The following is a 17510-nucleotide window of genomic DNA, read 5'->3' as shown; positions in this document are numbered from 1 at the left end:
TTTTCTTTTTCTTTTCACTTTTCTTGTATATAACTTTGTTTCTTTTCTCTTGTTTCTTCTTCTTTTGTTTTCTTCTTCCTTTTATTCTATTCCTACACGTGCATGAGAGTATGGTCACGTACATCAAGTGGTAGAGTTTGTAGGATATCCTTATATTTTCAAAAAATATGGCCAAAGAAGATAATCAATCACTTCATAATGAGAATAATGAGAATAACACTTAGAGACCACATGAATCCCACAAGAATAAATGCACCATCATGCATAATTTTTTCTCCTGATGCATCTCATTTTAATTTTAAGCCAGGTATCAACTTTTACCTTCTTTTTATGGCTTAGAATTGGAAAGTTCATATTTTCATTTAAGAGAATTTAAGGAGGTTTGCAACACATATAATAATTTAAATTGTAGCATGAACACCATCAGATTAAAACTTTTTTCTTTTTCATTAAAAGATAAAGCTAAAACATGGCTACAAAATTTAAGATCAGGATCCATTCGTGCTTGGGATGAAATGCAACAACAGTTTTTGAAGAAGTTTTTCCCATCTCATAGGACAAACTCTTTCAAAAGACAAATCACTACTTTCACTCAAAAACCAGGAGAAATATTTTACCAATGTTGGGATGGGTATCGAGACTTGCTTAGTACTTGCCCTTATCATGGTTTTGAAATATGGAGCTTGATTTCACATTTCTATGAAGGGTTAACACCTAAAGATAGATAAATTGTTGAATTGATGTACAATGAAACTTTTGAAGATAAAGAACCTAATGAAGCAATGAAGTACTTAGACTTGTTAGCTGAAAATACTCAAAATTGGGACACCGCGGGTACTTATGAGGCACCGAGTAAAAATCAACCTCATACATCTAGTGGAGGTATGTACAACCTTAGAGAAGATCATGACCTTCAAGCCAAGTTTGCATCTTTAACTAGAAAAGTCAAGGCACTAGAATTGAAAAATAGTCAATTAAAATCTATTGAAAACATTGTGTGTCAAATCTGTGAAACAAATGAACACTTAACCAATGATTGTCCAACCTTGCCTTCTTTTAAGGAATGCCTCCATGAACAAGCCTATGTTTTAAACAGTTTTCAAAGGGCCAACCACAACCCATACTCACAAACATACAACCCTGGTTGGAGAAATCACCCAAATTTCAGTTGGAAGAGTGAGAACAACAATGCATAAACTTCACAATCACCGTTTCAAGCACACCACAATTTTGAAAATTCTCATGGATATGCACCTCCTTATGCTCCACCTTCTAGAAGAAATCTTGAGGAAACATTGCATGCATTCATTGAAAAGCAAGAGACAATCAATACTCAACTTGCTCAAAACATGACAGATTTTAAAGATATTCTTGTAAAATTAACATCTGCTCTCAGTTTCCAAGAGAAAGGTAAGTTTCCATCTTAACCACAACAAAATCCCAAGGGGAAATACAATGCAAATGCAAATAGTTCCGGAAGCTAACACATGGATCAAGTCAAATCAGTCACTACTCTGCGCAGTGGTAAGGTTATTGAAAAACCCTCTCTTAAACCTTATGAGAAAGATGATGAGTCAATCTCTGAGGGTAAGGAAGGAGTTAAATCTGAAAATTGCAAAGAAAAGACTAATTCTCCGCCAGCACTTCCATTTCCTCAAGCCATGACCAAACAAAGGAAAGTCAATCACAACTTTGAAATTTTTATAATTTTCATATAGGTAAAAATCAATATACCTTTGCTGGATGCTACTAAACAAGTTCCTTCCTATGCTAAATTTTTGAAAGATCTATACACTGTGAAGAGGAAACTGAATGTGAAAAAGAAAGCCTTTCTAGTAGAACAAGTAAGTGTCATTCTTCAGAACAATAATGCTTTGAAATATAAAGACCCTGGTTGCCCTATAATTTCTTGCTTTATTGGAGAACAAAAAATTAAAAGAGCCTTACTTGATCTTGGTGTTAGTGTGAATTTACTTCCATATTCAGTTTTTCAGAGTCTCAATCTAGGTGAGTTAAAACCAATTTCTATATCTCTTTTACTTGCCAATATATCTATAAAAGTGCCTAGAGGAATAATTGAAGATGTGTTAGTACAAGTCGATAAATTCATTTATCCTTTGGATTTTATTGTCTTGGACACAGAACCTGTTGAAGCATGTAATTCATTTCCTGTTATTTTAGGACGTCTATTTCTTGCAACCTCTGACGCATTGATTAATTGTAGGAATGGACTGATGAAGCTATCATTTGGAAACATGACATTGGAGATGAATATTTTCAACATTTGCAAGCAACCTGGAGATGATAATGATTTACAAGAAGTAGATCATATTGACAAATTAGTTTATGATAAACTTGAATCTACTTTAAGTAAAAATGAGTTAGATGAATTTGAAGATTTGCAAATGATTTATTCTAAGGAAGAAATCACGGATGAAACAAGCACAAAAAATGTTGATGCGAATCTTTTGTCAACAGTGACAACAGATTCGACATCTGACATCACACCAATCGATGATTACTTTCCTAACGAATCCTTACTTTCTATTAGTCCAATGCCTTGGTATGATAAAAATATTAATTTTCTTGCTTTAGGAGATTTGCTAGTTGATTGGAGTACTCATGAAAAAGAAAAGTTTTTGAACGAAGTGGAGAATTTTTATTGTGATGACCCTAACTTATTCAAATATTGTCCTGATCAAATATTTTAAAGATTCATTCCCGACAATGAGGTAAGTAGTATCATTAAACTTTGTTATTTTGAAGCATGTGGAAGTTATTTCTCGTTAAAAAAGACAGTTGCAAAAATCTTTCAAAATGGATTTTATTAGCTCACCATGTTCAAGGACACACATGTATTCTACAAAACTTGTGAAAATTGTCAAAAAGTTGATACTGGTCAAAAAGTTTTGTTTTATAATTCTTAACTCTATGCATTCCCTAGAGAGCTAAGAACAAAATGGAGCAATCCTTATGGGGCCTGTGATATTGAGAATTCAATGGATGACAATTATTTTAAGGAAAATAGACATCGTTTAAAAGCTTACTTTGATAATTTTTCTAGTGAAAATGAATCAACTGGTTGGAATGATCTTGTAGATAAAGGTTGATTATTTTGTTTTTCTCACATTGTTTTTGTGTTTCTTTTTGAGTGATTTTTGCTAGTTTCTCTCACCCCGGTCAAATGGCGGACAACGATACTCCGTGACTTAAGTTGATTCTTTTAGTTTCCCACAATAACTAATATTTATGTATATATTTATGCAATTCTTTGAATCTCTGTTGCAATTCTCATTTGAAAATGGACACTAATCTTGAAAAATTGAAAAAGAATTTTCCCGCTTTGCCTCAAACTGCGATTACAAAAAATTACCGTGCTAGATGTGCAAGATTGAAATTGTTAATGAATCATGGAATTCCTAAAGATATTTGCTAGTTGATTGAAGTAAAGGTCCGATTATCAGGTGAGTCCTCTAACTTCTTCATTTTATACATGCCTGGAATAGGTAAAAGCACTTTTACAAAGAAACATTGTGTAAAATGACTGAAAGTCTATCATCGATGTGCTAGATGGATTTGTAATACATAATGTCGTTCTTTAGGAATGGTATCTATAAACCATAAAGATAAAATACAATTCATTAAGGATGGCCTGAGTAAGGAGTCTTTAGATAATCTTCTATTAACTCTTGAGACGCATCCTAGTGGAGATGTGCATCGTGTAATTCATGATTTATAACCACTATTTCATAAAAAACATGATCGACTTAGTCTTGAGAATCTGACTAAAAGAAACCCTGTTTGCCAGTTTTTAAGAAAACTGGATGGGAAGCCTATCCCCGACCCATAGAGGGCGTTTAAGCCGTTCTTGGACGTAAAACCAAGGGAAGATGTGAGCCACAATCACAACTACCTGTACATACACATGCTTTTTCAAAAGTAAATAAATAAAGAGAGAGAAAGAGAGAGAGAGAGAGAGTGTGTGAGACTCTAGTTGGCCTATATATAGGTGTTATGATTGCCTTTCTAATTTCTCATCTATAAAACCCTCTCTTCCTTCCTTTCATTTCTACTCAACCTATACATTCAACAAATACAAAAGTGTGTAGAAATGACAAGTTCCTCAGGTCATCATATAAGAAATATTTGTGTCTTCGGTGGATCTAGTCCTGGGAAAGAAAAGGAGTTTTTAGAATCAGCAAATCATCTTGGTCAAGTGCTAGTTGAGAGAAAAATTCATTTAGTGTATGAGGGAGGCATTCTTGGGTTAATGAGAGGTGTGTCAATAGCTGCATTTTTAGGAGGTAGTCAAGTTTTGGGGGTCGTCCCCGAAGCTTTAGCACAAGGGGATATCATTGGAAAAACAATTGGAGAGGAACTTCAGGTCTCCACAATGTCAGCTCGAATGAATGTAATGTTTAACCATACTGATGCCTTCATTGCTTTACCAGGTGGTTTAGGCACACTGGAAGAGATCTTTCATATTTTCTCTTGGGCCCAACTACACATTCACCATAAACCCATAAGTTTGTTAAATGTTAATGGTTATTATGATAAGTTTTTGTCTTTTCTTGATCATGTTGTGGAACAAGAATCTCTAACATCTTCTACACGACAAATCATAATCTTTGCTGCTACTGCTGAACAATTGATTGACCAACTACAATCTTTTATTCCTGTAATTGATCCTTCCATGAGTCGTATAAATTGGTCAACTAAGAAAGCCGTAAAAAGCTTAGATTGGATTTTAGCCTTCATTTGTGAATCTTTGTGTCTTTTAGTTTTATTATTGTGTTTTTTGTTTCTTATATTTGTTTCAGTGTGTTTCAGGTTTGTCAATGTTCGTTATTTCAGGTGATATCTTCTATACTCTATCTTTATACCTTTAAAGATTGAGGACAATGTCTTGTTTTAGTTGGGGGGAGAGGGTAGTAGTTGATAAATTTTTTTTTTCATTTCATAAAGCATGTGCATAATTGTTGTTACTAGGATGGTAGAATAAAGGAGCTCTTTTGTTAAAGTGACTCTTGAGATGCATCTTAGTAACCATTCTTAACAAGGTCTATTATAATACTTCTTAAAATATTCAGGTTTACAAACTCTCGCATTGTTATCACTTAATTCTGCTCATATACTTATTTAACATGTATTCTAAAACCTTAGTTTACACACACACACACTTTAACATATGATTGTGGGTTACATATTGGATTATTACATTATTTATGTTCTTTTGTTAAAGGTAACAACTAAGGGAAAGGGATTGTATATAATTAAAAAAAAAGAAAAAAATGATAATAATGAAAATGTAGATAAGTTTGGTTTCGTAACCTCCATAACCTAAGCAATTAAGCCCGAATGGGTGTTTTAACACCTAATACCCTAAAGTCAACTAACTTGGGAATTATTGGCCTAACGCTTGTTACATGGGTTGAGGAGAAAAGCTTAAGGGAATCAAACATTGCACTATCTACATATTAGTATCTGTGACCCGAGTTACTAAGCTCGTAGGGGTGTCTTAACACTTAATGCTCTAAGACCAACTGGTCTAAGAGTCATTAGTTGAAAGCTCATTACATGGGTTAAAGATGCATGATGTTTTTAAATTATATGTATATATATTTAAAAAAAATAATAAAAAAAAGACAAAAATAATAATCCCAACCCAAGGAAGTTAACCTTAAACATTATAATTTTTTTTTTGTTTTCTTCCAAGAAAAACCCTATAATTATATGTTGATACATTGAGCACAAAATAAAGGTTTATTAATATTGTGTTAAGAGGTATTGAACATATATATAAATTTAATGAGAGTTTGTTTATCTGGATAAATTAATGGAAGTTAAATGATGAATACCTTGCTTTGTGGAATTTACAAATTGTTTTTCTATTTTAACGCTTTGATTACTAAGGACTAGTAATAAGCTGGTTGGGGGGGTGTGATTAGTACTTAAAAGTGCATTTTTATCATGGTTTTATATCATCATTTTGCACTTGAAGTATCAATAACTCCTTAACGAAAGCATGTTTTATAATAATATATCTAATAATATAAGATACCTCTAATTTATAGTAAATATTCATTTTAAATGCAGGACTATCACATAAATGAAAGGATTGATTGATGACTTTAAGAACTTAAATTGCAAGGGCAAAAAGATGACCAAAATTAGAAAAAAGATGTTAGTGCAATTCAAACTGGAACACTATTTAGTAATTGAGTCATATCTGGAGCTATAGATCTCAGAGTTAGGTCTATTTTATATGGTTGGAAAGGTAAGATATAGGCCTATAACTTTCATATGGAGCCCAATATCAAAAAAGGCTATTTTCAAGTCCAAATTGTAGTAACAACAAAGAAGCCCGAATCTGTCCTCCAGCCCGAGCACTGTTCACTATTTTGGCCATATCTGGAGTTCTAGAAGTTCAAATGAGCTGAATATTTTACACAAGATAACTGAGACAATTGCCTACAACTTTTATATGTTTGTGTGGCTCTAATTTTGACGTTATCAATGACATTTTGGGCAAACAAAAGAAGATAAGGATTATCACTAAGTCAAGAGTTGGCCACCCACTTATCAATTAGTCATCAAATTAATAGTTCCCAATTTTGGCCTATAAAAGGAGGAATTTGCCATGCATTTAGGCATTTTGGTGTCCAGATGAAGATCATGCTCTTCCTTTCTCTCCTTGTATTTTTTTGTAATGTTTATGCTTTGCTTTCATTAATATCAAGTTTATGCCTTTCATTTCCTTTCGTTTACTTAGTTAACTCTTATCTTATTTATGTTCTTATTTTGTTTATTTATTTTTCTTTCTTTTATTATGTCTAGCTAAGTTTATTATGTCAAGGTGAAAAAGTTACACTAATTATGTCAAGGTGAAAAGGTTACACTAATGGTGTAAGAATAAGTATAATGTAAACTTAATATGGACTTTAATGTTTGATACTAACATGTTTTCTATTTGTTATTTTGTTCTCTCTTTAATACTTTGCTTGTTAAATAACTAATCTTGATTTATGTTGTATAACACTTGGTACAACAAATGCTTGGCACTTTCATAGTTCATACTGTATGGTATAACTGACACCTGAGCTATGAAAGGAACTTGATTTGTTGTTAACATAAGTTATAATCATGAATGCTTGATGAGATTTACAAGTATTAGCATTAATCGAATAAGATGACTAATGTAATCATGTTAACAATCTATAATCTGATTGAAACCTCCTTTATGTGTGGTTTCCAATTGAATGATAAGAGTTTATATTATACTTATTTGACATACCATTAGTGGAATCTCTAACCTTGACATTTGTTATTATCATTGTTAAATCTTTACGTTAATATTCCATCTCAAAGTTCTCATCATCATCATCTTCTTCTTTATTATTATTATTATTATTATTATTATTATTATTATTACAGTATTACTACCACTACTACTATTATTATTATCTCTAACCTTGATAAATTGTTGATATGCTAGAGAAATTCACCTTAGGGAACCCTAATTTTATTTGTTAAAAAGAAGTATTGCACCCTTAGACTTTGTATTGATTATAAGAAGCTAAATAGGGTGATGATGAAGAATAAGTATCCATTGTCTAGGATAAATGAATTATTTGATCAATTGAAAGGTGCCATAATGTTTTCAAAGATAGACTTAAGATCAAGATGCTACTTATTATAGATTAAGGAGAAAGATAGTTAGAAGATTGCATTTAGGACTCGCTATGAACATTTTGAATTTCTTCTAATGTCGTTTGGACTGAAGAATGCTTTGATGATAATTTCTCAATTCTTTTCCAGTTGTATATGTTGTAAATTTCAATTTAAGTAGAAAATCAAAATTTTATTTATTCCTCCGTTCATACATATTTTAGACATTCCATATTCATACATGGAGTTAGAACCTTCTCTTCATCTCATGTCGATGGATCTTTTTAATTGGAAGATCCCCTATATGGATAATATACACCTTCCAGTTGACCAGTCCTAATTCTGATTCTTTTGTTGCGAAGAAAAGATACCCACGAGGTGGTTCATCCTATTTAGATATTCATGAAAAAAAAGTACTAGATTCTTTTTTGGATAAGCTTGAAAGGAGAAAGAGAAGGAAGAATGGAATGCCAACAAACTTCTATTATTGAATTCACCTGACCCAATAGTATGCATTTTATTGACCCAATAGTATGCATTTTATTCTGGGAACATAACATCCAGTGCTAAAGTCACTTAATAGTTAAGTCCCCAATCCCTAAAATGAACTATGTAATATACTTTGTCTGTTGGGTTACAGGAGGGCATTTTTCAAAGATTTATATTGTATCAATCTACCCTTGTGTAATTCCTATTGAAGACATAAACTCGGGGGTGGTTTCAGGACAAACAATTTTAAAGCAGACTCCCTATTCATTATTCAGTAGATAGAGAAGATAGAGATCAATCCCTAACCTGATGGATCGTTCCCTTTTCTGTTGATATAGGAAATGCGTGATTTCCCTAAGTGGATTCTTAGAAAATCACGAATTAGACCATATATAATTACTTCAATAAAATAAACACGAGCCTTTTTGATAGAAGAACCCTTTTTTGTCTTGGTTCCAATTCAACATTAAACAAGTACAAACTAATTGAATACTTGTGTTAGACATTTCCTGAATTGGTTTACCATTTCCATTAAAAATATAATTGATAATTCAAAGTTTCAGATTCTCTTTTTCCTGCAATAAATCCAATAGAAAAAGTCTTTCTAAATTAATACCATCCCCTCTTTCATATATGAGTACTAGTCGAACCAAAACAAAAGACTTTTTCTTGGTAGGTTATAAAAGCTATAAAAGAGTCTGCTTTGGGGATATATCAATAGGCTATGAAAACGTGAATGTTGTGATGGCTCGAGGATTTTGGATTATTGGGTTTTGAAAAATACGTGGAAAATGAGAGATTTGAATTCGCTACTTAGAAATTTAAAGGAATTAGAGATTCTAAATTTTTAACACTAGTCTCAAAAATTTAAGTAATAAATTGGTTATGTTTTAGAAAAAGTAAACACTACTCTTAACATATCTTTTTAGATGAAATTATCATTACTATAGTTTCTGTAAATTTACTCATATGTTATTTTATTCAAAACTCTTGTCATTTGATAATATTATCTACAAAGATGATTTTGTTTTTCTTTTTATAAGTAGGCTCAAAGTTCATTTTATTTGGGTTAAGTTTTTATTTGGGTCAAGTTTTTATTGGACTTGATAAACTTGTTATCAAACCCAAAAAAATATAAGCTAATAAAAATACAATTTTCTTTTGCAAATGAAAAACACATTTTTTTCCAAATATTTTAATTTTCTTTTGCCAAATGAAAAACACGTTTTCTACAATGCTAAAACATGCAAAATATTTTTTTGTTTTTTGTGCTAAACATAGCAAAAACTAAATTACACAAAATAGATTTTTCTCTTCATTTTTTAGCTTGGCCATAATAAATTTTTCTAAGAAAATAAATGGTTAACATTTGTTTTGGTAATTTTCTTTTTTATTATTTATTTTAACACATGTCAAAAAATAAATGGTTAACATTTTTTTTGGTAGTTTTCTTTTTTCAACTCCTAATATTCAATTAACCTCGTAGTTGATATTATTCTAAAGCTAAAAAACTTAATGTATCGGAGTACAAGTTGAAAATTAATTGTCCATTTAATTTTCTATATAAATTAGATACCGTTAGGCAACAAATAGCCTATGCCCACAAATTTACTGCAGCACAATTCTTAATTGTCCATTTAATTTTGTATATAAATTAGATACCGTTAGGCAACAAATAGCCAATGCCCACAAATTTAATGCAGCCTAATTCAACTTCTAATCTTCAATTAATACAGTCATAACTCAATTTTTTAAATTTTCAAAAAAAAAACATTAATAAAAAAATGATGAATGAAAAATTATTTGAGAATTAAATCAAGACAACACAAATTGAAGGTTGAGAGACTAATAAGGAGGAAATTATAAATTTGAAAGTCAATTTGGCCAAAACTTGGGAGAATTGATAAATTTATGGAGTTAATTAAACTTGAAATTAGTTTAATTAATACAATCATGGGCTTAATTAAAAAAATTCCAAAGTTTGAAGTCAATTTAGAACAATATTACAAGAAATTAAAGTTCAACGATCGAAGTAAATATACAGTGATACTATAGGGGGTTAATTGATTTTTTCAAAGGTAATTTTGAAAGAATTAAAAGTTGAGAAGTTAATTAAGGGCTAGATTGATTAAGCTTGAAACAAAGGACTATTATGTAAATGATGTTGAAATCCAGGGGTCCAATTGGAATTGATCTAGGAGCGAATTAAAAAAGAAAAAGATTTTCAAAAATAAGAGTCCAATTGCTAAATATCAGAACTTCAGGGGAGTAAAATGAATATACCCATTTTAGCCAAAGAAACGACGTAGTTCCAAGGAGTATTGTTCATCCTTTTCCTCCTTGGAACAGAGGAAGCTAGTTGAACGCAAAAAAACATTTGCCTCTGCTAGACCCCATCATCTCAATCCAAGCTAGAATGCAGACCAAATGGTCTGCCCCTTTTCCTCCTTGGAACAGAGGAAGCTAGTTGAACGGAAAAAAACATTGGCCTCTGCTAGACCCCATCATCTCAATCCAAGCTACAATGTAGACCAAATGGTCTGCCACAAATCCCACGATCAATCCAGTCTCCTTCACCCATGACATGCAAGATTGTTGGTGTCTTCAACCCATAAAACACGCACAACCATGTTTATTCATCCTTAGGATTGCTATCCTAGGAGAGAAGAGACGGTTGTTGATGAATAACTAGGAGGTTGGCCTTGTAAAAGCTAGACAAAGGGCCAGAACAAGGGACGAAAATAAGTATTTGACAAAACACATTCTCATACCCTTTTTCCTGTTTTTACTTTTTATTATTTTTGACACCTAGCCAAACAGCCCTTTTAAAATATCAATTAATTTCAAAAAAATTTAGAGACCCTCTCAACTTTATTTGTGGGTCTCTCAGTGTGTTGATGAATTTACTTATATTGAGTTGTCGATTTATATTGTAAAATATAAATTTAGTATGCCATGCATGTTTGTTTTTTTTTTCTTTAAAAATAAAAAAATAAAACAATGTTTTTGCTTTCAATCCAAATCTTATTGATTTTTTACTAGTTCAAGAGTCAAGAATACCATGTTCTTTTGTTTATGTAATATTTATCAGTATCAAAGTTGAAAATATTCATACTCCAATATTTATTGACTTCAATCCAAATCTTATTGATTTTTTACTAATTCAAGAGTCAAAAATATCATGTTTTTTTGTTTATGTAATATTTACCAGCATCAAAGTTGGAAGTATTCATACTCCAATATTTACTGATATTAAAGTCAGAAATATTATAAGCAGACCATCAAGACAAAATAAAAACAATTCTTATTAATTTAAGAAAAAACCATAAAAAACAGAATAAAATAAACTCTTAATAATTTAAAACAAAATCAGTAATATAACTTATCTCATAAAATGTTTAAAAAATAATAATATTTTTTTATATATAATTAGTTTTATATTATAAAATCTTTATTAATGGGTTAGGATTTCTAACCATTATAATAATAGGAGTGCACTTCTTAAATCAGAACTTTTTTTCTCTGAAAACTAGATGCTAGGTCTTTATTTTCTTCCCATAAAATTTTAAAGCTTACCGCGATGTGAGGTGCAGCAACTACAATTATACTTATACTACAATAATAACCAAAATTAAAAACTAAATTGCATTTTACCTGCCGTCCACGTCTATAAATTTTCCATCCAAACTATTATCTCACATACTTTTGGGGGGTGAACTTAGACTTGTTGGGAAAAACAGAAACTGAGAATGGCATCACTAGAGGTAGAGGCATTGTTCAAAAGCGAAGTTGAAATATCGCAACTCTTGCTTCGTTTCGCTGATTCCATGGCTCTAAAGTGTGCGATCGAGCTTGGACTGGCAGATATAATAAATTCTCACGGTCGTCCAATCTCTCTGTCCCAAATAGCTTCAGGTTTCAACTCTTCCTTCAATCATTTTATTTGCTTGCATAAATATATTCATGCAATGTAAAGAATGAGTTTGAAATTAATATCCGAAATCTTTTATGTTAATACATAAACGATAAAATTATATTGGTATCCCTAGCCTCATCAAAGCACAACATATATAGTATTAATTTCGAAAAAGAAATCTGTTGTATATAAGTTGCAATATACAGATTTGTTTTTTCTTCTATCCTTCATGATTTCAGGTATCAACTCACCTAGGTCGGACATGTCTTATCTTGCTCGTATCATGAGATATTTGGTCAGAAAAGAATTTTTTACTGCACACCCCCCATCAGATGGAGGAGAAACACTCTTTGGGCTGAATCAAAAATCAAGATTGCTAATGCATGACTCTGAACGAAGCCTCGCTTCTTTAATAATCATGCAAAACCATCCATGGTTCCTCGAACCGTGGCATTGCTTGAGCCAATGTGTGAAAGAAGGTGGAACCGCTTTCTCGAAGGTTCATGGCTGTGAAGTGTGGGATCTTGCGTCTCGAAATCCTGAGGTCAACAGGATTTTCAATGAGGCCATGGCATGCACATCAAAGATCGTGACGACGGCAAGTTTATCACAATACAAAGATGGTTTCAACAATATTAGATCATTGGTGGATGTTGCTGGTGGTATTGGAGGACATGTAGCAGAGATTGTCAGGGCCTACCCACACATTGAAGGAATAAACTTAGATCTGCCACATGTTGTAGCAACAGCACCAAAATATGACGGAGTTTCCCATGTTGCAGGAAATATGTTTGAGGCTATTCCTAATGCTGATGCTATTTACATGCAGGTCAGTGCCCTATTAGAAATTTTATTGGGGCTCATATTAGTATTATACAACGATAGATAATTCATCAAAAAAACAACGATAGATGTCCTTTTCTTGAGCATTAATTTTTCCTTTTCTTCTTTTGTATTTCTGCAGCGGATACTGCATGGTTTTACCGATGAATCAGGCGTTGAAATTTTGAGAAATTGCAAGAAAGCAATACCTGAAAAAACTGGAAAGCTTATCATAGTTGATATAGTTCTACAAACAGATGATTATCGTGATCAATTTGATGATATAAGAATGGTAATGGATTTAATGATGATTGCACAGACCTCGGGTGGGAAGGAGAGAACTGAGCAAGAATGGAAGAAATTATTAGAGGAAGGAGGCTTCCCTCGCTATAAAATCATCAAGATTCCAGCATTGCAATCTATTATCGAGGCTTATCCAGAGTGACATATCAATTTGCTGTTGTCTTAATAATATCTTAATTTAGCAAGCTAAGTCTGCACTGCAGCAGTCAATAATACTATTGGGCTACAGCCCGATCCATGTAATACCTTTCCCTAAACCGTATGCCTCCTTATAACTTAATAATATGTTGTTTGTTATGCTAGCTTATGGTAGTAATCAATAGAAAGAAGATGATTATTTATATATTTGAACTCTGATGAGAAATTTTAGTTTTAAATCAGACTGATGATGGAGAGGATGTGAATGATGGGACTGGATTCCATAAAAAAGAAAGGATAAGGAAAAAGACAACGATGAGGACGAAGATAGGCAAATGCCAATTTTGGATGTGAATGATGGGACTGGATTCCATAAAAAAAAAAGGATAAGGAAAAAGACAACGATGAGGACGAAGATAGGCAAATGCCAATTTTGGAAAGAGTGTTTGTTTTTGTTCCTCAACCTGTTTTTCCGAGTATCTTTTATCTTTAAAAAACATTTTCAAATATTTTTAAATAATTTTTGATGATTTTGATATGATAATATAAAATTTATTTTATCTTAACCATCTAGGTTATGTAGAATACTATTCTTTCTTTTAGGTCTACTTTTTTTTTTTTTGTTATGTGGACATTGAGACGAGTTAAGCTTATAAAAGGGGCAAAATAAAAATAAAAATAAAAAATCACCACATCGTTTTATAGTAACTAGGAATTGTAACTAATTAATAGAAACTTACACGACCAAAAAGTTGATGTTTTTTTTCAAGTATAGCAGTGTCGAAGTAATAAATAAGCTGATAAGACTAGGGTCGAACCACAGGGAGGTTAACTATATAAACTACAAATAAAGAAATAGGTAATAACAAAAAATGAGTTAAAGAAAGTTTTGAAATGTGATATTAATTTAAGGATTAAACAAGGATAAAATAATTATCAAGTTTAGAGGATGTACTAACTAATGGTATTTTGAACAAGTATAGCTAATATAATTTTTTTTTTATTACTTAACTAGAAACCATATACAAAGGAGGTTCCAATTGAATTATAAAGATTACATTAGTTATCTTATTTGAATAATGCTAATACTTGTAAATATTGTCAAATATTCATAAGTATAACTTAAATTAACAACAAATCAAGTTCCTTTCAGAGCACAGGAGTCGGTTATGTCATACGGTCGGGCTATGAAAGTGCTAAATATTTGTCGTACCAAGGGTTATACAACATAAATCTAGATTAACCATTTAACAAGCAAAGTATTAAAAGTGAATAAAATAACAAATACAAAACATGTTAGTATCAAACATTAAGGTTCATGTTGAGTTTATACTATACTTATTTTTATACCATTAGTGTAACTTTTTCATATTGACATAATAAACTTAACTAAACATAATAAAAGAGAGAAACATAAATAAACAAGATAAGAACAAAAATAAAATATAAGTTAATTAAGTAAAGGAAAGTAAATGAAATGCATAAACAAGATATTAATGAAAACAAAACTTAAGCATTACAAAAATATAAAGAAAGAGAGCAAGAACATGATCGTAATTTAAAAACCAAGATGTCTAAATGCATGACAAATGCCTCCTTTTATAGGCCAAAATTTGAAACTATTGATTTATTGACTAATTGTTGAGTGGGTGACCACATCTTAACTTAATGACAATCCTTATTTTTTTGTCAGAATAAAACGTCATTGTTAACATCATAATTTGAATAGATTGTCTTCATGAAAGTTTTAGGAAATTATCTCAACTTTCCAACAAAAAAATAAATTGATGCATTTGGACTTCTAGAACTCAAGGTATGGGCTGAATACTGAACAATATTTGGGCTACAAGACAGATTCAGACTTCTCTATTGTTACAACAATTTGAACTTGAAAACGTCTGTTGTTACAACAATTTGAACTTGAAAACGACATTTTGGAATCTTGGACTCTTATGGAATTTTTAGGCTTATGTCTTAGCTTTTCATCCATATAGAGCAGACTTAAACCCAAGTTCTATAGCTTCAGTTATGATCCAATAATCGAATGGTGTTCTAGTTTGGACTAAACCAACATATCTTTTTTAATCTTAGCCTTCTTTTTTTCTTCTCAATTTTAGTAGTTAAACTCATTAATCAATCCCTTGATTTATGTGATAGGCTTGCATTTAAGATGAACATTTACTATAAATTAAAGGTATCTTATATTATTAGATATGTTATTATAAAACATAATATAGCTAAGGAGTTATTGATACTTCAAGTGCAAAATGATGATATAAAACCTTGATAAAAATACATTTTTAAGTACTAATCAGAAACCTTGAGTAAAGGGTTGATTATGTAATAGGAAAGACATCTTACATAAGGTAAGCTATATTATTTAATGTTTTCAATGCTAAAATGCATTTTAATGTGCTTACATGCTATGGTTTTCCTAAACTAGTTTGTATGTTATTCAAGGTATTGACATTATTCACAAAACAAAGTCCAAAGGATAAGGCTCGCTGTTGGACCTTACAATCCTAGGTCATTTGGTGTTTTCAAAGTGCTTGTTACCTAAAAAAAGCACTAATCTAAAACAGTTTTAAATGATTTTAATATGTTGATATCAAAAATATAAAAGTAATTTATCCTAACCATCTAGGCAATATCAAAAACTACTCTTTTTTTGGGTTTACTTTTTTTATTACGTGTGGACACCAAGGTGAGTTATATATGTAAAGGGGGTAAAATAGAAAAAAAAAAAGAGTCATCACATAGTTTTATAATAACTAGAAACCTTAACTAAGGTACAAAAGTCTTGGGTAAGAGGTTGGTTATGTAATTGAGAAGTTAAGTATCACCATATACATCCTATCTAAGGTAAGCTACTGATTAGTACTTAAAAGTGCATTTTTATCATGGTTTTATATCATCATTTTGCACTTCAAATATCAATAACTCCTTAACTAAAATATGTTTTATAATAATGTATCTAATAATATAAGATACCTATAATTTGTGGTAAATGTCTATTTTTAATGCAGGCCTATCACATAAATGAAAGGATTGATTGATGAGTTTAAGTATGGAAATTGAAAGGACAAACAGATGGCTAAACTTAGAAAAGAGATGCTAATGTAGTTTGAACTGGAACACTATTAAGTACTTGGGTCATATCTGGAGCTGTAGATCTCAGATTTAGATCTAATTTATATGGATGGAAAGGTAAGACATATGCCTACAACTTTCACACGGAGTCAAAATTTTGAAAAGGTCGTTTTCAAGTCTAAATTATAGTAATAACAAAGAAGTCACAATCTGTCCTGCAGCCCAGATACTGTTTAGCTCATATCTTAAGTTCTAAAAGTCCAAATGACCTCAACCTTTTTTTTCCTAGAAAGTGAGACAATTTTCTAGAACTTTCATGTAGAGGTTTGGTTCAAATTTTGATATTATCAATGACATTTTATTCAGACAAGAGAAGATAAGATTGTCACCAAGTCAAGAGTTAGCCACCCACTCATCAATTAGTTGATTAGTACTTAAAAATATATTTTTATCAAGGTTTTATATTATTATTTTGCACTTGAAGTATCAATAACTCCTTAACTAAAATATGTTTTATAATAATGTATCTAATAATATAAGATACCTATAATTTGTGGTAAATGTCTATTTTTAATGCAGGCCTATCACATAAATGAAAGGATTGATTGATGACTTGAAGAACTTAAATTGCAAGGATAAAGAGATGGCCAAACTTAGAAAAGAGATGTCGGTGCAATCCAAACCGGAACACTGTTCGGTAATTGGGTCATATCTGGAGCTACAGATCTCAGATTTAGGTCCAATTTATATGGATGTCTACTTTATATGGATGGAAAGGTAAGATATAGGCCTACAACTTTCATGCAGAGTCCTAGATTTAAAAAGGCAATTTTCAAGTCCAAATTGTAGCAACAACGAAGAAGTTCAAATCTATTCTACAGTGTAAACACTGTTCAGTGTTTGACCCATATCTGGAGTTCTAGAAGCTCAAATGACCTAAATTTTTTACATAAAAAATCTGAGATAATTTCCTATAACTTTCATGTTTCAAGTGGCTCCAATTTTGATGTTATTAATAACATTTTGGCAGATAAGAGAAGATAAGGATTGTTACCAAGTCAAGAGTTGGTCACCCACTCATCAA

The 17510-nt window shown here is 31.3% G+C and overlaps 1 protein-coding gene across 1 annotated transcript; it reads left to right on the top strand.

Annotated features, from left to right (window-relative positions):
- Positions 1-11877: 11877 nt before the first annotated feature.
- Positions 11878-13355, top strand: LOC105140380 ((R,S)-reticuline 7-O-methyltransferase-like). The gene is made up of 3 exons (XM_011047180.1): positions 11878-12072; positions 12313-12902; positions 13038-13355. The coding sequence occupies exons 1-3, from the start codon at positions 11907-11909 to the stop codon at positions 13338-13340; spliced, it is 1059 nt and encodes a 352-aa protein (XP_011045482.1). The 5' UTR covers positions 11878-11906; the 3' UTR covers positions 13341-13355.
- Positions 13356-17510: the final 4155 nt, after the last annotated feature.

This window comes from Populus euphratica, unplaced genomic scaffold, assembly GCF_000495115.2.
Source record: "Populus euphratica unplaced genomic scaffold, PopEup_1.0 scaffold106.1, whole genome shotgun sequence".
Taxonomy (NCBI): domain Eukaryota; kingdom Viridiplantae; phylum Streptophyta; class Magnoliopsida; order Malpighiales; family Salicaceae; genus Populus; species Populus euphratica.
The sequence above is the reverse complement of the archived record's forward strand: the minus strand, read 5'-3'. Positions and strand labels throughout refer to the sequence as shown.

What these genes read in the sequence shown, in the direction of transcription:
- LOC105140380 (XM_011047180.1), top strand. Translation starts at nt 11,907, where the DNA reads ATGGCATCACTAGAGGTAGAGGCATTGTTCAAAAGCGAAGTTGAAATA. An exon ending in TCTGTCCCAAATAGCTTCAG is followed by an intron (nt 12,073 to 12,312) that starts GTTTCAACTCTT and finishes TCATGATTTCAG; the next exon opens with GTATCAACTCACCTAGGTCG. An exon ending in CTGATGCTATTTACATGCAG is followed by an intron (nt 12,903 to 13,037) that starts GTCAGTGCCCTA and finishes GTATTTCTGCAG; the next exon opens with CGGATACTGCATGGTTTTAC.